The 24,494-nt window shown below is 45.6% G+C and overlaps 1 protein-coding gene across 1 annotated transcript in view; it reads right to left on the bottom strand.

Annotated features, from left to right (window-relative positions):
* The window catches only part of GYS1 (glycogen synthase 1), a 28,428-nt gene extending 5,842 nt beyond the window's left edge, over positions 1-22,586 (bottom strand). The window contains exons 1-13 of the mRNA XM_054993480.1: positions 22,512-22,586; positions 21,212-21,388; positions 15,139-15,320; positions 8,177-8,368; positions 7,636-7,821; positions 7,198-7,342; positions 6,413-6,530; positions 4,333-4,453; positions 3,587-3,693; positions 2,673-2,732; positions 2,398-2,476; positions 1,274-1,387; positions 38-164 (exon numbers count right to left, since the gene is read on the bottom strand). Of these exons, the coding sequence (XP_054849455.1) occupies positions 38-164; positions 1,274-1,387; positions 2,398-2,476; positions 2,673-2,732; positions 3,587-3,693; positions 4,333-4,453; positions 6,413-6,530; positions 7,198-7,342; positions 7,636-7,821; positions 8,177-8,368; positions 15,139-15,320; positions 21,212-21,329 (1,549 nt within the window). The 5' untranslated portion in view covers positions 21,330-21,388; positions 22,512-22,586. The remainder of the gene's footprint in view (positions 1-37; positions 165-1,273; positions 1,388-2,397; positions 2,477-2,672; positions 2,733-3,586; positions 3,694-4,332; positions 4,454-6,412; positions 6,531-7,197; positions 7,343-7,635; positions 7,822-8,176; positions 8,369-15,138; positions 15,321-21,211; positions 21,389-22,511) is intronic.
* Between the last annotated feature and the right edge of the window lie 1,908 nt (positions 22,587-24,494).

Here is a 24,494-nt window from a genome sequence, read left to right as displayed (position 1 = left end):
TGACTGCCTACTCCCCATTCCCCAGCAGCAAACCTACCTGGCGTGTAGCCCCATGGCTCATAATAAGAAGGAAACACCCCCAAGTGGCAACCCCTAACAAACTCCTCATAATCGACAGGAAGAAGGGGGCTGGTGGAAGACAAGAATTCAGGATGGAAGATGACCTGGGAAGAGGTAAGAGGGAGAGATCACCGGAAGGTGGGAAGTCAGAACCTTGCAGGTAGAACTGTCCTTCTATGTGAACTCCAATATTCATAAAAGACACAGCCTGCTTGTATTTAAGAACAGACGTACTTTTCCTTTTCATTTAAGCTGGTTGAGAGCCACAGATATACAACAATCATAATCATTAAACTAAAATGGATAAATCTGCAAAACTGATAACAATAGCTAATAGAATACAGAGCCCTCAAGCCAATATCACCACCTCATCTGATTCCCTGAATTATCCCTCTGGATTGCTGTAGAATATCAGCTCCTGCCTTTTCAGGCCTTCCTCCTTCCAGAGGCCAACAGCCTTAAAGCTACTCAGGAACAGCCCACAGATGCAGGCAGCACCTGGAGGGCGCTTTGGGCATCACGTGATGTTGGGAACACAGCCAAATGACAGAATATTCCTCCACTCAAGGGAAAAAGAAATACAAATTCCCATATGCAAAAAGCAAACTTTTCAGGGAGAATGGTTTTACCTGCATTTGCTTTTAGTTATTTATATGCCAATTTTTGTCCTTAATGGGGACTCAAGGCAGCTTAGAATATCATGCTCCCCTCTTCTATTTTCTCACAACCATCACCCTGTGAGGTAGGTTAGGCTGAGAAATTGTGACAGGCCCAAGGTCACCCGGTGAGCTTCCAAGGTAGAAGTGAGGATTCGAACTCTGGTTTCACAAGATCCTTCTTGGACACTCAATCCACTATGTTATGCTGGCTTCTCCCTGAAGTATCAGTTTGTTACGTATAGGGAAATAAACCTCCAGTTTCTCTGGGTAAATAGTGGAATCTTGATCATGACACCATCCTTTTCTGCTGTCTCGTTCTCTGAATAAATGCCTATATTAACTTAGCAATCTTCAGGGACTGAATCCACTGACATTCCTTACCAGCACATATGCAAGCCCCCGGACCATCTGACACTCAGGTTCGACTCTCCTTCCCAGCCAAGCCAGGCATTCTGGATCTACAAGACCCCAGCCCTGGCTCCTTCTCATGAGGCCAGCTCAAGTATCCCACGGCTATCTCACAGCAGTAAACATTGCTGTCAGCTGTCACTCACCTTCACACGGTCGGAGCTGCTGTTAAAAAGGCCAATGCGCCGGATGGTGTTGAGGATCGGATCGGTGGAGTCATCCAGCATGTTGTGAGTGCAGATTGGGGGGAAAGACTGGCGCTAATAGGGAAGAAACAGCGACATACATTAATAGGCATCAGCTAGTCAAAAGAAATAAAAAACATTAAGTTTGTAGTCCTTATGATTACTCAGGAAAAATGTGGAACGTTGACTATGTCTTCCCTCCATCCCTTTCTCTAACCCATTATTTATTTGCAACTAGACTAGAAACATTTATTCATTCTTTTTGGGTATAGAATTTGCATTTCTGGTCTGGTCACAGAATATGGATTTCAGGGTATGTGTAGAATACACAAAGCAGCACAGGATCACACCCAAGAATTTTCTTAGATGTTTCTCATTTTATTTGGAAGCTCTGCATGTAGATCAAATACTCTCTGCTCTCATCTGATCCTTTGTATAACCACCGTCTTATAGTATCCAGATATGTGCCCCTCTTGGATCCAGTGGTTAGAGAGGTGGTAATCCAAGCCTGGGTGGTACCACTTCAGACGCTCATGATTGAAAGCTCCTCTGTACATTATTTTTTCCCTACACAAAGAGAGCTAGCATTCCAGGGATATGGGTATTCACCTAGTCCTCTCCCAAATAGAGTAGTTTTTGTGCAGGAAATATATATTTTTTTGTATTCAGAAGCATTCAGATGTGATCCCAAACCTGCGGTCTGAAGCCATACAGCTCAAATGCAAATTTACCACCTTAGTGAGAACTAAGCCATAGAAAACTAAGACATCCTGACTTCCTAGATCTCTACCCCAGTTTCTCTTACTGAATCAGGAATCTCGATCAGACTATTGTCCTCCTCAGAATACCAAACACCTGATATTAGCTATTTTTGCCTAAATAGATTCTCAGGCTACATTCCCAGCCCACCCCTTTATAGTAGGATACACTTTCATGTCATCCAACTCCCCAAATATTCAGGATTTGCCTCCCAGAATCCTTTGCTCCAATTCATCTGGCCACATTTCCTTCCATGAGCCCTATCTTATCCCCTAACAGTTGCCTCAGGTGTCATTCCCCCCCATCCCCAAATGCCCCTTTGATACCTGGGTGGCAAAAATGGCTCTTTTCATCATGGTGAAATCTTCCTTGTCCAGCATCTTGTTCATGTCTGGAAGATTCCCCCTGTGGTTGAAGAGGAGGGAGGGATAGCTTAACAATGTTTATAGAGTGGTACGGCAAGGCATTCTCTCACCTCCCACCAGATACAGCCTATGTAAGAAACAAAATGGAGGAGCTGGGAAGAGAGGACCCCCATCTACCACAGCCATGGCAATCCAGCCCACACCCCAGGTGCTCAGCTCCATAGGGGACCACTTACACAAGGAGTGATTCATAGAGCTTCTTGCCAAACTTCTCCTTCACTGCGTTGGCTGTATCCCTAGACAGGAAACAGAGGGGGGTGGGGAGATGTGGGTAGATTAGAGCAGGGACTTGTACTCCTACGTTCTTCTGAATGAGGAACTGGGGCTAAAATAAGCAAGCTCAGAAGAATGCTCCAGGAAATTGGGGCCCTGAGAAAGTTTAGTGAGGCCTAGTAGACTGGGATAGAGGGAGAAGAGTGTTTTCTGTGGCGGGAACAAGGTTATAGGGATGGTATCAGGATGATAGACAGTTTTTCTTTAGGTGAAGCTACCATGTTTACAGGCAGGACTTTCAAAGTGAAAAATCCGGTATTTTTGTCATGACCAAACAAACTTCTAGAACTTTCCCACCAACCCCAAGCATTTCTGTGTAAGTCAGTGTCTCTGAATTACTATTCACATACAAGCCTAAATCAGAAAAGTTATTTTTATTATTTATTTTAAGTTCAGAAGCTTCTAACAAACACCTTTCTTTAAAAAGCTTCCCAAAATTACCCCTTAATCTTTTCTCCCCCTTCCCTTTAAGGACCGTCCTAGTAGTTAAATGGGAAGTTCTTTCAAGATCCACCAGAGTATAAGGATGGATTCTGGAGCATTTCTACTTTTGGGGAGTGCAGCAACCACTGATTTATTTACCTGGAAAATTTTCCAGTTCTTTAAATGGAAGTGGCAGAAAAAATCCAAGGTGGTTTAAAAATAATTAAGGGGCACAAATCAGTGTTCTAAGCAAACCCATGGCCACACCCATGACTTTGTATGGTAGGTGCAACACACTTTAATCTCAATAGTTTGGGGGAGGAGGGCTGAATTATTTCTGGCCAGACATGTTTGGGTGTGGCCAGATGCTTGGGTCTGCCTGCGATGGACTCACCACAGCTGTTTGCGGACTGCCTGGCCTTTCAGAGTTTCAACATTGAAGTTATTGGTCCGGGCTGGCATGATGAAAAAGGCCACCACTGTGATCTGGCTACCGTTCACCTGCGAGGAGAGGAGTCGGGTGCGGGGGAGAAACAAGGAAGTCAGCCACGTCCTGCGCCGTTTGCTGATATTTGCTACCTCAGTCTCTTAATTAACACATTGCCACAGCGGCTTGCAAAAATTTAAAACACAAAAATCAGTAACATTGTATCACAAACATAAAAAAGACTATAAAACTTGATGAGAAGTAGTGTTTAAAAGTACCATCCTTCTAATTGAGCTAAAACATAAAGCAATGATAAGCATCTCCCATAAAACAGCAGTAAAAGCAGCAGAATTAAAAATGCTGCAGCAGCACTATGCAATAGGAGGTCGGAAGTTAAAGGCATCCAGGATTGTTCTTCTGAAAGCCTTTATCTCCCTTAACACAAAAGGGAATCCAGGATAATTTCCTGTTCAAACTTCCACGTCACTTTAAACGTTCCCCTCAAACGTAAGAGTTCTGTTTTGAGATACATTTATGATGAAACAGAATGGCTTAGGCTTCTCTCCTCCCTCTCCACACACCCCATCAGGAATACTTAAGGGCCAGAGATGACCATTAGAAGTTGAGCCTTGCAACTCCACCTTCTGCATCTTCCTCACATGACTACACCACAGTGGCAGTGCCCTCCCCTCTTGCCCCTTTTCGCTATTTACCCTGAGCAGGTAGTTGAGCCGGGCCAGAGCTTCCAAAAAAATGTCGGCCCCTTTATTGGAATATTCGTAGCGCCCAGCAATGAAGAAGAAAATGGTCTTGTCAAGGTTGAAGTCCAGATGCCTGAGAGAATAGGATGGCGATGGTAAGGAAAGGCTGAATCAGGGAATTGGCAGCCGGCCCTCCCTCAGAAGTAGCTGAAAGACTCGGCCCTCTTCTCCCCGCCCGCCATAATCAGTTAATCTAATAAATCCATTATGTTAGGATTAAATATTAATAATACAGTTATTATATTATTGGTCATGATTAATAATGTATCATTGGAGGCACATTATTCAGAGCTAAAGGAAAAGGAATTATTGTTATAATTACTCAAATTATATCTTCCTTTGTAGGGGAGGGCCAACTGTGACTGTTCACCAATTAGAAGGGTAAACAGCACCAGATTGCCTGTGGAAAAACAGACTGAGGGATGGGCCAGCACAGAGATTGCATCTCGTCTACTGCTGAGGTAAAGCAGAGTAGTACTCTGTCCTCAGATTTTGTCCTCCTGCGTATATATCCATGTTAATGGTTACATTTACATGGGCAAATACATTAAAAAGGAGGGCTACAGAAGCATAAGAGCTTCTGTAGTCCAATACTATCCTAACCACAGCAAAACTAGTTCCACAAGGCAAAGGCAGCAGAGCCACATGACCCAATTGATGTTGACATGAGTTAGCCCTACCAAAGGTTGCCAACTCCGGCTTTAGAAAGTCATGGAGATTAAGGGGCAGTGCCTGGAGACGGTAGAATTTGGGAAAGGGAGGGAGCTCAGCGGGACATAATGCCATGCAATCCACCCTCTGAAGCTGCCAGTAACCCCAGGGGAACTGACCTTCGGTGCTTTAGCAACAGAGTCCATGCATGCATGCAGAACGTCCCAGAGTCAAGAGCCTAGTTAAAGGATCCTGGGTGGCAGGAACAACCTCTTTTTGCCTGCTAGTCAATAACTGAGCTTGATGGAGCAGTGCTCTGACTTGGTATAAAGCAACTTTATGTGCACTAGCGCACAATTTTAGTGGAGGGATTGTGACTCAGAGTAAAACATGTTTTGCACACAGCAGGTCTCTGGTTCAGTCCCTGCCATCTCCACCAGTGTCCTTCTTATTTATAACTTTCTCCCCAGTGGGGATCTAAAGCATCTTACATCATTCTTCTCTCCTCCAATTTATCCTCACAACAACCCTGTGAAGTAGGTTAGGCTGAGAGTGTGTGACTGAGCTCAAGGTCACCCAGTGAGCTTCCATGGCAGACTGGGGATTCAAACCTGGGTCTCCCAGATCTTAGTCTGTTGCTCGAACCATTATTCCACAGTGGTTAAATGATGCAACCTGATATACAGGCAGCTTTATCTATCCGCATGTATAATGTGCACATAGTCAAGTGCAAATTAAACAACGATGAACTAACAGAACCCTTCAAGAAGGGTCATAAGTCATGGCAACTTCTGAGGCAGGAGAAGACTGCTGGTTTTTCAAGAGTCCAGGCTGACCCCACAACCAGGAATTAGCTGGCTTCAGAATGGAAACAGTCACATGTTCGTTGTACCATCCATGTGTTTCTTCCCATCTCTCGTCCCCTTCCCACAAGAGGCAGTGTGACCAGTTGTTCTGAGCCTCAGATAGCGAGGAGAACATTTGTACACCAAGGAGGAGTGGGGAACTAACAAGGCCCTTCATCCTTGAGCTTTGCTTCAGATGGACTCTTGGGCCCCTTTTTAGCCACTAACTACTAGATGCACCCAAGGGTTCGTTTTCACATATTTAGGCCCCGAATGGGACTTCTGCAAACCCACACTTCCTCATATCTGAGAAAGGAACTATAACAATTATAAAGCTGTGGTGTGTGTGGGGGGAGGGGGTGACTGAAGTAAGGAATATCTGCCATCTTGGAATTTCAACCCCTTTCTCCATGCCAGCACTGCCACCTCTTGCCTCAGCCTTTTCCTAGGAACTTGTGTTCCTGGGGCAGCCATTTTGTCAAGCATGACTCCAAGGAGGTAAGACTAGGCCCTACGGAAGGCTCACAAGGACTCACCCGTAGAAGTGCCCCCGGACAAACTCCTGGATGCGAGCCTTGCTCTGCGCATGGAGGTTTTGGAATTCGTGCATGGCTGAGAACTTCTTGACATTCAAACCATTGGGAGTCACAATATCTGGATATTTGAAGGAAAGGGGGTAGGAAAAGGAGAGTGCAGGAGCAGCGAGTCGGACTTTCATTTTTAAATTTTTAAATTATTTTATTTAAGCATTCTGGCAGCCTTCAGAGAGTATGCCCAAATACACCCAGTAGCAGAAGTTGCACCACATATTTCGCCCCCAGCAGGATGAGCCCAGCTTCCTCCCACATTCTGAACACCAACGACAGACATATTAATAAGCAAATAGATTCAGGAAATGGCCTTACACTGGCCCTTCCCTATGTCATCTGCCTTTTTAGTTTCTTTAACAACCTGCCTGTTTTGTGAGCTTTTACAGAACTATATTGACGGTTTCTGTGCTGATGTTTTGTTCTGGATCTCAAAACATGAAGATTGCTTTTAAAAATTAAAGACTTAAAAAAACATCTCAGGAACAGTACAAGGAAATGACCTCTTAACAGCACAGGGAGCCAGCCAATCCGCACTACAGACTGCCAGCAAAGAGAACAAGAACAATCTCAAGATTCTGTGTTTCTGGCACAGAAAGAAGCGACATTCTGCCCAGCTTTCTACTGAGAGCCGAAGGGCTGAAGAAAGCCTAGAGCCAGTCAGGCAAAATCAGACCGGGTGGGAGTGCCTCACGGCACAGGTGTCTCCCTGACCCTAAAATAATGCAACATACCGGGCTTCCGTTTTAGCAAGTGTTCGGCTTCCACGGCTGTAATCTGGGAGACAGTTGTGAAAACATGGGCGCAGTGGACAGCGGATCGCTCCATACAATAACGGTGGTAGATCTGTCGGTCCCCAGCCTCCTTGTCTAAATTAAACTAAAACAAGAAAAAATAATTTGACAAACTCTACACAGTTGAGAATTATGAGGTTGAAAGACTGGACGAGGACAGGAAGATGAGGATTTAGAAATGTAAGCGAAAATTAATGCCTTGCAGGTTGGAAGCAGAAATCTGAATGCAGCTTTCCCTGGGCCTGTCCACAGTATCCTAGAAAGCGCCCCCCCCCCAAACTGTTAAGGTTTGCACTGAGCATTCTTCCTGCAAGTCTCTCACAGTGTAACATCCAGTCCCCATAGGATGGGATATATTTTGGCTTCCTTAAGACTCACAGTCTGTAGGTTGTTGTAGAAGTCCACACTGCCTGCACACAGATAGCGTCCTAGCAAGGTGGCATGGGTGGTAAAGACGGTAGCCACTGGAAGTTTACGGATCCGGCAGAGGACAAGACCAATCCCAGCCAGCCACTCATGGAAGTGACCAATGATGAAGGGCTTCTCTTCACATTGTGCAGAAAACTGTACGTAAGAAGTATGATCAAAGATTCAGTGCGAACATCAAGGAAAACGTCACAGTTTGTTGTGAAGTCTGCATTGGAGCATCTTAACAAATACGACTTTGATTCTTTACCAATAAGCAGCGTTCTAACTTGCAGTTTAATTCTGGTTACTGGGAAATATAGTTAGATCGAAGATGTTTTAAACCAGAAACTGTGTGATTTATAGCGGGGGTGGGGGAAGGGAGCGTGCCTTCCTGAGGATTTCAGGATTGTTCACCGCACAAAACGGATTGTTCATGATGCCTTAATGCAGCTTAAGCATCTCTATACAGGGAAGACAGGAGAGGCAATCCGGCAGAAACAGGTTTCCTTACCTCTCCTAGAAACCATGCTGTGAGGAAGCCAAAGAGGACTGCATCATTAGCTTCTCGGTCATACCAGGGAATCCCAATGGAGCAGCTTTCCCACAGCTCTGTCTTCCAGCGATCAAGGCTCCACGCAGTTGCCCCAATATCTATCAGAATCACATATGGACCACCTTCAATCAGCCAACGACCAAAGTAAACCTAGAAAGGTGACAGACAGAAGATTACCTGATAGGTAGGAATTGACTCCCGTAGTTAAACATTCCTGTTCTTCCTTATCCATACTAGACATAGTTCAGAATCCCACAGTAAAATGCATATATCAAAATAAAGCGTGTTAAAGTGTTCATCTTCAAAATATGCAAGTATCTAAAATTCCACTTCCACATTTCCAAATTCAGTTGCCACTATTCAGGTTTCTTTTCATACCAATAACTGATTTGTCAAATATTTTAGCCTCAGAATATTTGTTCAAGCACTGGGATGGTTCGATGGAATGAGATATCAAACTGAGTGGGGACAAAAGGAAATGGGAGCCTGGGAGTCCAGAGGAAGGCGGGAACAGACGGATCAGCCCTGAGTAACAACTTCCATCTATGCCCCCCCATCAGTTTCACAAATCTAAGCATTTTAAATTCACCTCTTTCCGTCATAGTATGTAGAAAATTGGCTTTTAACTTTTTTTTAAAATGTAGAAGTCAAAATAGCTTGAGCATCCAGAAAATAGGGCTGCATTCATAAGTCACCACAAGCTCATTTGACAGAAGTCTGCTGCCAATGCGCATGAGTGCAGTTTCTCTGCTGTGTTCACACGCTCCCCTTGATCTCTTGGTGAAAGAGCCTGAGTGAACCCTTCCCAGTCAGATCAGCCTCCAACCGGCCATAATGCTGGAATGCCTCAGCAAACTGGAGTTTGCCCTCTCAAGCCAGAATTCAAAACCTCAAGTAAACCCCAGTTTAGAACCCAGTCTGCAAGGAGGAAAACAAACACAAGAGTCACGAAGGCCCTGCATTCAAACATAACAGCACAGCAGCTTGGAGCTTAAGCAAACTGGGAATCATACTCCTCTAACGTATGAAGGAAGTGGGATGCGCAAGACCAGTCAATAAGCAGGGTTAGTGCAGGATGCCCCCTGCTTCATTAGGGTCTGTTGGGCCGTCAGAACGCAAGCTAGACGTTTTTACTCAAGAGTAATAGCTGCATTTGAAACTATCGATTCCTAGCATTTACACACAGTCGATCAAGGCAGCTTACAACCAACTGGTATTTTGCGATAGGCTTCACTGTCTGCCAACTCTGGGAAGGCCCCAGCTCAGATTAAAGGCTGCAGTCTCCTTGCTTGCGAAGTGCCAAGCCCTGTTCTTCTCTCCCAGGGAAACAAACGGACTTCTGGTTGCCAGACTCTTCCACTTTCATCCAGGACACTTCCGGTTCTCCTCTCCTTTCCATAAATCTCCCCAGCCTCCATTAACTCAATAGGCCTCAAGCCCACAACACAGTCACCGTTCTCTCTCAACAGGTTTCACGAGATGGGGGTGTGCGCGCGTCTAATTTTAGCTCCTGGTTCATGTTACATCCATATCCATTTTGTGAAAGGTCGCTGGCCTCGTGTTGTTCTTCGCTGGGTTGCCTGAAATAACTGCCCGATCAGAAATCTCCACCAGCTTTCCTGGCTCAGGGTTTTGCTAAAAGAGGAAGAACTAGCAAAAGGGTACGATGGCATACATGCACACACACCCCCAATACAGTACATATTTAATAGATACAACAGTTGATTTATACTCTGCTTTTCTTCTCAGAAGGGAAGCAAAATGGCTTACAATATCCACCTCCCTCCTCTCCGTTTTACTCAAAACCACCCAGTGAAGTAGGCAAGTCAGCAAGCAACTAGCCCAAGGTCATTCAAGCAAGCTTCCATGGCAGAGCAGGGATCTGAACCCAGATCTTCCAGATCCTAGTCTGACGCTAACTATTGGCAACCACCAAACAACTGTACCTATTTTTGGTGGTGCAGCATTGTACACATGACATGTACACTATATCAATATATGCAGGGACGGCTAGACCAAGTGTGCTGATCCCTCCTGTATCTGAGCTGGCCCCGCCCCTTGCAATTGGGACAACATGCCTAACAAAACTGCATATACCAGTAGGCTTCATCCTTGTGAGCAGGAGGGCTGCTTTTTCAACACTCCTGATAACCTGTTTAGATCATGCATGTGCAGAGTTCATCAGAGTGCAGGTGCTGTGCCCACATGTAGGAAGCGGTGAAACTAACACGCTCAAACCAGGGGTCCAGTCTTCCCTGTTTGGGAACTGAACCAGGACATTTGCCTTGGAGACCTGAAACAGTACTCTTTTGAGGTTTATTTGCACGACAATATGAATAAACGAGAGGGAAATCTGTTTAAAATCAGTATTTTGAAATCTGATCATACACGGCGCAGGAAGAGTAGTTGGCCTGCTACTGTCGGAATTCCTGGAGGTGTAAAGAAATATTTCCTTTTGTCTAGCCTGACCAGTTTCCCTAGGTGATCTCGAGGCCTTATATTACCCAGGAGCTGGGCAAGGTGCCATGGGTCTGTAACCATAGATTCAGTGGCCCCTTGTTGAGGGGAAAAGGGGGGAGAAGGATGAACTGGGCTCAGTCACTATCTCTTAGCCTCCAGCAGGCTCTTGTGAGGATAAAATGAAAAATACCACATTCAATGTCAAGCTTTTTGGAAATATATTTGTGAGCAACGCTATGTGTGTGTGCGCGCGCAGGCACATGGAACACAAAGAGACCCTAAGAATAATTTATTAATGCAACAAGTGATTTCATGTGATGTTTAGAATAGGGGCACAATGTGAAGAGGGGCTGTTTGGTTCTCACTCCTTTTTCTGCGGCAGAAGTTCCCTGAACTTTCACTTTGGGGGTCTTGCCTTTGGCTGTTGTGTGTGTGTGTGTGTTATGTGTTGGTAAGTCCCTTCCAACTTAAAGCAACAATGAATGAAAGACCTCCAAAACATATTATTAACAGCCTTGCTCAGAACTTGCAAACTGGAGGCTGTAGCTTCCTTTATTACATGCCCTATAAAGCCTACACATACATAAGTTTTGTTGGTAAAAAAAAATCCCTCCTCTGCCGTACCCCCAGTATCTAGGCCCAAGATCGCTGCTGAAGGAAATACTACAACATATCTGTGACCTCTGCTCTGCCTTTCTTCTCCGCTATCACTGGGAAAGAAGCTTTCCACCCCTTCTGTAAATGCAGCAGCATTTTCTGGAAATGATCCCAAAGGATTCTGAGGAAAGTCCAGACAGGCTTCTTGCAACAGTTAATTGAGAAGCGATCCCATTCTACTATGGGACCGAGAAGTGAGTCCAACTCTATGCCACGGCAGACTGGAAGAGAATTAGAGTGGCACTGTGGCTGGAGTGCTGGATTTGGACCAGAGAGACCAAGTTCAAAATCCCCCCTTAAACACAGTGCTGATGAGCTGGTTGGTTTCTTTCTCTTCCTCACAAGGTAGTTGCAAGGTTAAAATGGAGGGAGAAACATAAACTTTACCCTGAGCTTCTTGGAAGAAAGGATGGATAAAAAGAACTTGATCAGTAACCTTTTCCAACACAGAACCCACGTTCCAACACAAACCACATCTTCAAGCCATCTTGAACCAAATGTGTAAAGTGGGACCCATGTTCAGTAGTTTAGTCCTTCTCTCTTCCCACCCCTTTTTATTTTGGTAGTGGCGCTGCCCATATTAGACAGATGAAAACTCCCATGCAAATTCTCTGGAGCCACCAGTTCAAGATCAATAGTCTAGCTAACTCAGTCAAGTCTCCTTAAGTCCTACTATGGGGTGGGGGAGGAGGAAAGGAGTTAAGTAGGGAACATCATGAAATTAAAGCAAAGTTGATCAGCACCCACTAAGTAAGTTCCGGGCCTTGCAAGCGTGATGGGGAAATATAGACACAAGGCACATCCCATTCCAGCAGCGCCACTTGGGAGAAGCTCCCAGAAATTTAGAAAGCCAGCCAAGAGTTGAAAAATCTCTATCCTGGAGCAAGGAACACTTGAAGCTCTTCTCTGAGAAGAGAGTGAAGAAGCAGTAATCATGCTAAAGTCCACGAGCAGAAGTACAAGCTCAGGACACAAAAATCCAGGGATGTGAATTGAGCATAAACAAACACACACCTTGATGAATTCACCTTTGCTATTGCTCCTTATCTGCTACTTCCTGGCAGCAGTTTAACAAACAGTCGGAATGGATGTACCACCCTCCCCAAGAAGGAGAAGCTACCATGCTGCCTGGTCTTCTCTCTACATTATAGTGATCCCAGAACCCTACCAGATCACCACACCATCCCATTTTCCAGCTGAAAGCTTATAAGCAGGACAGGAAGGCAATAACCATTCCTGACTGTTAATCCCCAAGAACTGATTCTCAAAGGTATACTGCCTCTGAACATGGAGGTTCTGTTTAGCTAACACAGTCACCTGCCAACAATAAGCCCATTGTCCATGAATGTGTCTAATCCCTTTTAAAAGCCATCTCAGTCACTGCCCATCAGCTCATCTTGTAGCAGTAAATCCCATAAGTCAATTACCCACTGCACGAAAAAAAACCCTCAACATTCTGTTTCACCTCTCCTGAATCTACTGCCTATCGATTCCTGATGGCAGCTGGTGTTGGTGTGAAGTCTGCCCATGCTATCAAGAACATGCCCCACACAATGGGGAGATCAACATAAAGAGTGCTGTTTAGCATTATCTTCCCTTGTTTGCAGCAACCACTCTATGGAACTGTGTTCATGGAGCTGCAAAGACATATATAAGGCATATAAGGAGCAACAGAGCAAAGAGAGAATAAATTAAGGACTTTGCTTTTAACAAGGACTTCATACCCTTAACCCTGAACTGGTTGCACACATTAGCCCAGGAAGATTTAGCAGTAATTCTGAGCATCCCAGGAGAATCAGCATTAAAACGTCATTGCACACAAATGAGGAATTCAGCACAACTGCTTCCACCTGGTCAGGCAGCAACAGTGGAATAGAGAGCCCTTGTTCAAGGCACATTTCTCCATCCCTTGCAGTCAGTTCAAAAGTGAAGAGAGGTGTTTTTTTTTTAAAATGCACAGCATGTGGGAGGAGAGAGAAAGATAAGCAGAGTTATACAGGATCAGAGGTCCTTATAGTCCGGGATCCATTTCCAACAGGGCCAGCCAGATTCACTCAGGAGACCATATCCAGGGCATAAAACCCATAGCCCCTTCCCCATTGCTTCCCACCACCAGCAACTGGTATTCAGAGGTACACTGCCCCTGAACAAAGAGGTTTCATTTACCTATCATAGCAAACCGCCGCTGATATAAACCTATCTTCCTTTTTCCCCCTCTCCCATAATACTAGAACTTGGGGGCACCCAGTGGGTACAGGACAGACAAAAGGAAATACTTCTTTACTGAACAAGTAATTCAATTGTAGAATTCACCGCCAGTAAATGTAGCGATGCCCACAAGCACAGATGGCTTTAAAAGGGGATTTGATAGACTCATGGAGGAAAGGTCTGTCAGTGGCTACTAGTCATGGTGACTAAAGGGAACCTCCATGTACGGAGGCTTCTGAAACCCAGTGCTGGGAAACAACATCAGGTGGAGGGCTTTGGCCTCTATGCCTGGTCCTCCATGGGCAACTGGTTGGTCAATGCGTGAAACAAGATTTTGGACTAGATGGATGAATAGTCTGATCCAGCAGGGTGGTTCATATGTGCCTGAATTTGTCGAACCTCTTTCAAAGCCACCTAAGCTAGCTTCCCCTCACTACGTCTTGCAGGAGAGAGGGACTGGGGAATAATTGCCTTAAGTTGCACCAAACATGCAAAGCAGTGATAGTTTAATATTACTGGATGCAGCTAGTGCTGGAAAGGAAGTTTGCACATGCTATATTCAGGTGAGAGATTTTATGCCTCTCAAATTGCACCAAGTTGGACAACATACATGTTGCAAAGGACATTCCTAAAGAACTTTCACTTTGGTTCTTGGACCCTTATTAGAGCCCTCAGATTCTGGGCAAATCTGCTTCTTTTTAAAAAATAAACCCAAAAAAGCCATTTTTGGGTTACCAAATTTATATCAACTTGTAGGTAAAAATGATGTTGGCTATTTTACTCATAAGGCGGACTGGTTTTACACACCATGCCAAAGAGAATCCTTATTTTAATGGAATGTTTCAGGATAAGATGCCTTGGGTGATAGCCTGGTCACATGCAGAATTTCGCGCAGGGACACCAGCATTCTGGGGGTCTTAACCCATTTTTACAAAAACAGCATTAAGTTGGTGAAGATCCGTTTGAAACTGCTCCTCTGCTATCACATCCATGCCTCCAACCTATGCAAGATTGGGGAAACATCTTGGAGAAGTCAACGGGATCAGTTTGATCTAGGGAGGTAGGAAAAGGGGTGGAGGAAATGGGAAAAAAAAGTGCTTATTGTGGCCCAAGGAAACTCACAGAACACCTGGACATTTACAGTCTTCAACCTGGTTTTTACAAACAGCAGATGGGGTGGAAAACTTTTTTCTAGGCTGTCCCACTTCAGGTAAGGATTCCATGATTGAATGCAGCCCGATGAAAGAAGTATTTCAACCTAGCTCAGGCAAGCATGATCTTGGAAGCTAAGCACAGTCAGCCACGTAAGTAATTGGATCAGAGACCGGCAAGAAGTCCAGGGTTGCTATGTAGAGGCAGGCAATAGCAAACCACCTCTGTTAGTCTCTCACCTTGAAAAATGCAGCAGGGGCTGCTGTAAGTCGGCTACAACGTGACGGTGCTTTCCTCCAGCATCACCATGCTTGACTACAACTGTTCTCTCAGAGAGCAAGGTGCACAGGCATTGTGATGTGCTCCAGTCTAGAGACACGGGTTTACCATCACATCAGGTGTTTATGAGAGCCAGTGCTCTCCCCACTCCCAGAGATTCTTACTTTGCATCCTTTAGCATTCATGGAGTCAATGGTACGGCGGACGGCAGGGCTGGGTGGCTCTATTAGCTCCACTTGAGTGCGGACATTCTGCTCCAGGTAAGGCCCGATCAGGAAGTAATTCTCACCCCACTCGTCCAGCGTGATTTTGGCTTTGGTCTGGATAACCGTGTAGATCCCCCCAACTATAAGAAAGGCGAGAGAGGGAGGATATGTTAGATACCTATGGAGACGAAACAAAGCTCCATCTCCTGTGAAAGCATGAAGGCACTTTATACTGAACTGAATCAAACGCCTGGTCTAAACAGGTCAGTACTGTCTATTCTAACCGGCAGCGGCTCTCAGGCCGAGATCTTCTGCATCACCTTCTACTTGATCCTTTTCACTGGGCATAGAACCTCTTATCTTCGATACTGCAAGCAGAAGCTCTGCCACAGAACCCATCAATGCACACAAACATGAATGGGAGACAAGAATCCAAAGATCCTGACATCTGGAGGCTGCTCAGCCTATCTGAGCTCCAGATGGAGCTCAGCCTATCTGAGCTCCAGATGTCAGACAGCATATCACTGATTTTTACCTTTCATCTAGCGTAGCAGATACTCCCATCACCTTGCAAGGGATCCGACAGATTCTCACCAATGCACCTGCTTCCTTCCACAGTTCCCAGAAGTCCTCCTACGTGCCTCCCTTCCCCACTTCCTGGAGAACACAAGAACCTTCTCCTCATTTACAATACACTACATCCACTTTCCAGCCAAGCCCCTGGCTGCTGCCTCTCTCTATTAAATTCTCACCCACTCTCCAAATATCTAAAAGTCATTGTAGTACTTTGCTTTGCCTTCCTGGACAGGCAATTGAAGGGGGGCAGGGAAACATATGAATAATGTAGGGGGGGAAATGCTTAGCTAGGAAATAGCACTGCTGAATTAAAAAACAAGGTGTGTGTTTAATGGGGATATATGAGTCCTGGACTGCATGAAGAGTTGCCGGGCAGGATTTCAAGAAAAGAGAAATCCATGGAATTGGGGAGTGGTATGACTAGGAAAGGCTCATCCACACAGTCTTTTGAAGGAACAGATTGCTGCTCTGTATGCAATCTTCCTGCCACCACAGCATTTCATCCAGTTTGGTCTGTGGTAGGGGAGGAACGTGCTTTGTTCCAGAGGGTCTGTAAATTTCATTCATTCTTCCAAATAGAGAAAAGAAACTGACCAGCCACACACATACATACATACATACATACCTCTCTCTCTCTCTCTCTCTCTCTCACACACACACACACACACGCACGCGCACGCGCACGCGCGAAATGGCTGGGCATTGCCGCAGTGATAGAAGACAGCTTTGCTAATGTTCTAGCCCCTTCAAATATATATATATGGAACCAGGCATCAGTTTGGCAACAGAGAGCCCCCACAGCATGCATCTGGAGTCATATCCCTTTACTTTGCTTCTCAAGATCCCCCAAAGTCAAGAATCAGTCAGCTTCCATGTGGGCAATGCAGGAGTACGTTTCCTTATCTAGGTGTAAAGTAGTGCTACTGTCAAGGTCCAGAAGGGTCAGGAAAGCTCCCCATGATCATTCACTGAATGAGTCAGGCACAAGATGCTTTTCTATAAAGGGGGCGATGCCATTTGGAGCGGGATAAATGCAGTCATCTGACACAAAAGGCACGAGATGTTAGTGGCAACGGTGCGGTTCCAGTTGGCCTCTGGCCCAACCTCAAGCAGGCAGGCTACGATTAGATGCCAATGGAAAAGGGCTGTGTTGTCACATGTGGCCCCTGAAGAATCCACAGGTCCCAGGGCACAAGCCTTGCCTCTTTCTTCCCTATGGCACTGGTGCCCAGCAGCCAGAAACCATACTCTCATCCTCCAAATTCATCGATCTGGAGAAACACCATCCCTACCCTGGGTTAATGGGGAAAACATTTCTTATTAATATATCCTTGACCAACTGTGAGGAGCTGATTCACTATAGCAGTCTCTTGGCAAGTGATGTCCAAGTAATCCAGTACCCAAGAGAGATCTTTAGGGCACCAGATTCCAAAACATTTTATTTACTTATTACCAAATCTAAAAGTAGAATGGGTGGCTTGTGCCAGTCATGAAACAGCAAAAATGGACAGCCCGCAGACAGGGTAGGGGTTTAAGCCCCTAACAATTAATAGTATCCAGAGGGGGGATTATTTCCCACCCCCTTATGATTCCTCACAGGCCCCTAGACGGTGCCTAGATTTGTTATTGATAATGATTTTACAGGATAGCTTTCAATTACAAATCCACATTCTAGACAGAAATACATCTGTCTGATTATACAAAACCTATTTTAACCCCCCCCCCCTATTCTGACAGTTCTTGGTGGGCCACAGTACAAGTAAAAAACCCTACAAACCCAGCAGGATGAAATGCCCCATTATAAAATATAACACAAGCAGGGGACCTGCAGGACTCACAGGGGACATCTTTGTTTTCGTCTGCCCATTTCCTCTTTCCCTTCCCCGAAAGCCTCCACAGCCTCTTGCCTTTTCCTGTCTCCTCTCCTTCCTACCCACCAGCCAACCTACCTTTATCTCACCCTCCACTCCTGGGTTGCCTTCAATTTCCCCCTCATCCCTACCCCTGGTAGCTTCTCCCTGGGAAGAGTCTGACCAAGTTGTGTAGTACCAAACTCTAGGCCAGGCCCAGTCGCCCAATGGTGAGGGCCCCTCAGTTTTCCCTGTATTTCTTTTCCCTACACTATTCTCTCTTTGCTGCCTCTTGGTAACCTCCATATCTTCATTTTCTTTGCTTCCTTTTCTCCTTCCCACTCAGTCTACCTTTTATTTGCCCTAGGGCGGCCAGCTCCAGGTTAGGAAATTCCAGGAGATTTGGGGGGTGGAACCTAGAGAGTTTGGGGTTTGGGGAGGGAAGGAACTTCAGCCAGGTATAATGCCACAGAGTCCACCTTCCAAGGCAGCCATTTTCTCCAGGGGAATTGATCTCTGTGGCCTGGAGATCAGGCATAATTCCGGGAGATCTCCAGCTACCATCTATGCCCCTTTTAGCTATTTTTATTATTTATTTACTACATTTATACCTCCCCCACCTTTCTCAACAGTGTGGAGCCAAAACAGCTTACATCATTCTCTTCCATTTTATCTTCACAACAACCCCATGAGGTAGGTTAGTTTTACTGGCCCAAAGTCATCCAGCAAGTTTCCGTAGCAGAGTGGGAATGTGAACCTAGGAAACCTTGATCCTAGTCTGCAACTCTAACCACTACACCACACTGGCTTTTGCGGGGTGGCTGCTGTTAAACAGCAGCAAACAGCTGGACCCAGGTGAGTTAATGGAATTCATGTGGTATGGCAGGACCAGCCCCAATAAGTCCTCTCTCAAACGCCAAAACAGCCTTGGAAATGGCCCTGCCCATCCCCTGCTTTTTAATGACAGAAACCAAGGCTTGAAGGCTGGCAGTACTGTTGTGGTTGCCTAGTAATGGGCACAGAGGGCTTTTGATTCTTGAAGCAACAGGCACTGCTTCTATTATTGGAGGATTGACCCTCTCCCCCGTTTTAAGATTTCAGATTTTTCTCAAACAAATCTGGGACTTTTCTCAGGTTTGCAGAAAAATCTGTCTTGTCTGTTCATGCCCCCTGTCTCTGGATTTAAGCATCCGCAATGTGGACACTTTGAAAGTTAGATATATTGATTACTTGACATGAGTGCTAAAAGCCTGTCCAAATAACAGAAGTATTCCACAACTGCCCTGGATCCACTCTAAACATCTATGCCTCTGTGTGTGTTCTTCCTTTTTGCATGGCTTCAGAGCACACATGGTACAACTCCTGGTTGATCTTACTGGTCATAACGTGACAGAAGGGAGACAGGGGGTCTCTAACATAAATAGCAGAGCCAAAACTATCTAATGGGCCTGATCAGCACCTTGACTGAGGTCCAAAAGACAATGTGGAGCCACGGATGATGCCGGAGCACTTTTGTTATGTGCTCCTGGCGACCCAGACGCATCAGGAGACAAGCCGCCACACTCTGTATTCAATTGAAGTGTCTACAGCCATCTGAAGCAGTGCCACAGACTACATATACCATTCTAAATTTCAAAATCAAGGAGATGAAAAGTTTGCCATTGTTTGGAATGAACCAAGATGACAAGAGAAAATATGAACTGAGAAGCAAAGAAAAATCACATGACTGATGTTTGTGCTACATACTGTTTGTTATAGATAAAAAAGGAGGGGGAATAGCTTAGCTAATTAAGTACGGGGAGCAGAAAGGGGACCCTCCACAACACAGATGCCCAGTTCTTCGACAATCAGAAATTTAATCACTATTTCAACAGACATTGCCGTACACATTTCCAAACTGTCTGCTAAGACCATGAGGGCTAGCAGCTTAATGTGGGGTTTCAACCAAAAGCTGAGGTTGGCAAGATCTCATATCAACTTGTGCTAGGCAGAGATGCCACATGATGTGACAGAACTGTGACACTGGATGAGACAGCTTTTTATTCATGGAGGCTTATGCTGTCCCTATGGTTTGGAAGCAGCCGTCCTCTGCTACAATTGACTATTTATCAAGGTATGTGGCCACTTCAGGGATCAGTAACATTTTAAAGAGTTCTTTATATAACCAAAGGAGCTCAGCAGTGGGATAGTAGGAGCTGAGTATGAATATCTTGCACGTGGAACTCAGCTGCAACATGCAAAGCACGTGCCTGCACTCTAGGGGCAAAGCCAGAAGAACTTTAACCCGAAAGGGGTCACAAGTGCACAGAGGAACCGACCCTCTAGCATTGTGACAAGGTTGGCAAAGGCCCAGAATTGAAAGCAACCCCCAGCAAGGGCCCTTCTCCACTGGCCAAGCAGCATGTTGCCACGTGCAGCATCCCTAACTACGTCATGGTAGCAGGAAACAGTCTAAAAGCCTGACACAAGGATGCTGGTACCTTAAGCAAGACGTACACCAAGGAAATACGACAGCTGATTCCATCACAGGGCAGTCTGGGTGAACACGCTGCATCCTGGCAACTAGCGCCAATTGGCCACACTGGAAACACCAACCTAATACAGCACTGAAGCCACACATCCACTCCAGATGGTATTACTGCCAAGGAGATTTTATGATGGAGAGGAATACAGACCACTCACATGGGAAGGCACTTCCCAGCATTGCTTGGAAAGGCTGTAGCACGTCAAGGGAAAACCAGACCCACAGCATTCTTTGCTCTCAATCACTGCACTGCACTTCCATTCCCCGAGAACCCCCCAGGCCCAGCTCCTGGAATCTATTGCTTCTACAGCATTTCATATAAGCGTGTAAATCACATCTCCCCATTCCTAATCTAATTCCCATTCAGTCACGGAGCTCAGTGGGTGACCTTGGGCAAGTCTCAACCGAAGCTACCTCAAGGAATTGTTATTGGGGGGTGGGGGAGAGGGAAGAAGAGAGAGAACCTTGTATACTGATGTGAGCTTCTTGGAGGAAAAACGGGACTTAAGCCCCAATAATTACAGTAAGTTCTCTCCACGGTTGACTATTGTCAGGGAGCCCTCACAGAGAACCAGGGCAAAGCTGTTAGACTTGCATCTGAGAAACCCACCATGCCCTGGAAGCTTGCTGGATGGCCTTGGGCCCATCATCACATCAAGTGACCTACTTTACAGGGCTCTTGTCAGCATAAAATGAATGAAGGGCAACTGATATTGTATGCTACTTTGTGTCCCTTTCAGGGAGAATAGCAGGATATAAATGAATAAAAAAAATTCTTTATTGTTGCCACAACTCCATTCCCACATTTCTGAATGAAGTCTTGGAAGCCAATCCTTCACTGCTCCCACCCGATCAAACCCTCACAGAGAACTGAGGAGTCTCTTCTCCAGCAGTTGCCATCCCCAGCTGACAAAGCCTAGCACCCAGTTCTGTTGCTTCTAACCACTTACCAAGGCTTAGATGGTACAGCAGGGTCCGCTCCCAGACCCATCTCTCCCCCTATGGGGGACACTCATGGTGCTCTGGTTCCCAACCTAAACCATCACGACTGGGTAAAAACAAAAACAAAGTCCATGCTTACCTTTATTAGCTACTTCCCACGCCACCTCAAAGAGGATGGCATTCTCCAAGTCAAGCTCATCATCCCAGTCTTCCAGCCCAGTCAGGGAGGTCACCGAAAGGCTACGGGCCAGAGGCATTGCACCGGGAGGAGGAAGGAGAGGACAAGGGGGCTGGAGGATCAGGGCCGATGGCAAGGCTAGAAGAAGAGAGAGAGGAAAGGGCATCATGCCGTGAGGCCCCCTGAATCCTCATTCAAGCCGCAGTATATGCTGGGAATTGCAGACCCCCTCCCCTCACGGACTCTCCAGCACTCCAAGTAAAACCACATTCTCCTTAGTTTCAGGAACGTCTGACGAAGGGAGCTCTGACTCCTGAGACCTCATAGATCTAGTTGGTCTTTTAGGTGCTATTGGACCCAAATCTTGCTCTCTCACATTCACCGTAGAAGAAGTTCAACTACTTATTCCCTTCCAGTGCCAGAGGCGCCTTTCTTCAGAGAGTATTTAGAAGTCTTGGCTTCCAGCCTCATCAAGTTTTGGCTTCAAGCCCATCTTGTCTAAACCATTATAAACCATTTCACCATCTTTCCTCCCCTCCCAAGAATGTGCTTGGAAAGCATCCCCTCCCCCGTTTTCTTCCCGAAAACCCAGGAGTCCCAGCTCCCACCTCCTCCCCCATCAGTATCTTAACTCCTACTTCCAGCCCACCCCCACTGTTACTGGGAAGGTAGCACAGCCTCTTGAGTAACAGCAACAGCTGAGAAGGGAGAAAAGGAAAAGGGTAAGATGTGGACAGGGAAAGCAGCAATCTGCAAAAAAAGAGCATGCCTAGAAGTTTCCACCTACAATACATAAGTGCAAAGATGGATCATGGTTTTTTAAATAAGGCTGGTGAAAAAGCAACACAAGAATCAGCGATACAGCTAGGAAAAAACAAATTAGTCGAAGAAGAAGGGAAGCAGCTGGGAAAAGCCATGGAGTAGAGCCCTCTGCCCCCGTTTATATCCAACTCTGATTCAGGACCCTGGAGGGAATGGATTCCTTTAAGATCCTTACTGGGAATGGGTAGAGGAGAAGCAGAGCCTCAGACCTGGGGTGGCAGGGATAGGAAAGGGAGCAGAGGGGGGAATCTGTACAGGAGTGACATACAAGGGAAAGGGGTAAATCTTGCAAGACTCAGAGGAGGAAGAGCATGAACAGGTGAAAAAACAGGATTGTTCTTTAAAGGCCACAGCCCCTTTAAAAATCAGGCTAGAGAAGGAACTGAAGCTGGCTCACTTTGAAAGCAGGGTGCGGGGACAAGAGCTTTACTGCACTTACCTCTGTGCAACTCGGGACAAACTCCTCGCTCCCACCTCCTCCCCTATAAAACTCCCCCTGCTGCACGGAAGCCACACCCACACAGGGGCGGGGCCGCGAAGCGGACTCCTCTCCCTCCCCCTCCCTTTTGAGAGCTCTTCTCTGTAAACTGCAGGGATTCTCTTTTCCTCATTTCTTCCCTCCCCCCTCCCTGCACCTACCTTCCTTTGCATCTCTGGCTCTCTGATTGGCTGAGAGGAACCTCCCATCAGTCTCGGCAACCTCATGTGTTCTACAGAAAGGAAGAAAGGAGGAGGTTGTTACAAGGTCTTAAAGGGGAAAGCGTGGGGCAAACCGTCCCAGGACCTTCCCAAGGGTTACTGAGTCACCCTGTTATTAAAACAATTTTTAAGTCTTGTGGCCCTGAACTTTTGTGGAGTAAAACTCTCATTAGCAGATGCAGGGTCAGTTACAGGAGGCATATAGAGATTAAGATTAGCTATTCATCAGATAGATCTATGGTAATAGATGGTCTTAGATAGAGTAACGGCACAGGATTACACTGTAATGGATTTTCACAGCCTGACTGTATTTACCTAGCTAAATTTCTCTCTATCTGCTTTCTCCACACTATGAATAATTCGGGTAAAGCTCTAGCATAAACAATTGTGTTAAACTTGTTATTAACTATCATGACATCCTCTTGGACTTGTTCAGGCCCTTCTAGAGCTGTAACCTATTTTCTACTGAAAATTATGGTGGTTTAAACCAACTTTTAAGCATCTCGAGGAGCATTAAACCTCTTAACCTTCTAAATCCCTTCTTGATTGTGAAATGTCCACTCTGGAAATCAAATGTGATCTTGTTGGGTGTTCTGAGTATCATTCTGCTGTCTATTGAATTTGATCCTATTGCAGCCAAATTGGTTCAACCCCCCAGCTGCATCTTGTACTTAGTACCTAGTACCTAGTACTTAGTACCTCTGGATTAAGTCCCGCATCTCCACCCCTGTAATTGATTTTATGCAGATAGCACCACTGAATGCATTCAAAATGCTGCAACAAGATTGCAGTCTAGTGTCATTTCTGGGCAACATATTTCACCAGTGCTTAAAAGGCATTGCTAGCTGCCTGTTCATTTCTGGGATCAATTAAAGGTGGTGGCATTGACCTTTAGGAGTTTGGGATGATGGTACATTAAGGACTACAAGGTCCTAGATGACTGTGCCCCGTATATTGCACTAGTTATTGCAGGGCCTTTTGGGTTGTAATGCCTCACGTATGGAGCACTCTGCTATTGGCTCAGGGCTGATCTGGAAAGAGAAAATGATCTTGGAACAAATCAGGCTGAGTAGTCTTTATGGCAGTTGTGGGGGTTATAAATTCCAGGTCTCACCGGCTGGTAATCCTAAAAGTGACCCACCCTGACTTTTATTTCCTAACAGTATGGCACATTGGAACACAAATACATCAGTTTCCTACACTAACAGTGTAGTGTATAACTTCAGTGGGCTCAGACTGGAGTAACTCTGTTTAGGATTTCACTGTAAGTGTTTCTGTTTATAGTTGAAGTCAGCTTTCCAGATATGCCCTTTAGTTTGGAACTGAGGAAAGCCTGCCACCGTGTTGAACGTTTTACTATTATTAGGTAGTTTGCTAATTTTTCTTTATATTATTTATGCTCTACTTTCTTGCTGAGACTCAAAGCAGATTACACAGTGTAAGACAATATGCTCCACAACAACTGGGACATTCAATAAAAATTTAGCAGGGTATGCACTGTAGAAATTTAGAAAGACAGCAGCATAAAATTAAAATACAGGAATGCAACATGAAACACAGCTCAGACAAAAGTCCTTCAATATGACAAATTAAACAACACGAAAGCCACCAAGTAGGAGCACATCTACAACAACAGTACTCAGTAGTGTAGCCTACAGTCCACGTCCCTTTACCAAAGCATCTGTCTGAACCATTTTCTTAAGCACAGCCCTATTGCCTGAGT

This window comes from Eublepharis macularius, chromosome 12 (genome assembly GCF_028583425.1).
Source record: "Eublepharis macularius isolate TG4126 chromosome 12, MPM_Emac_v1.0, whole genome shotgun sequence".
NCBI lineage: Eukaryota > Metazoa > Chordata > Lepidosauria > Squamata > Eublepharidae > Eublepharis > Eublepharis macularius.
The sequence above is the reverse complement of the archived record's forward strand: the minus strand, read 5'-3'. Positions and strand labels throughout refer to the sequence as shown.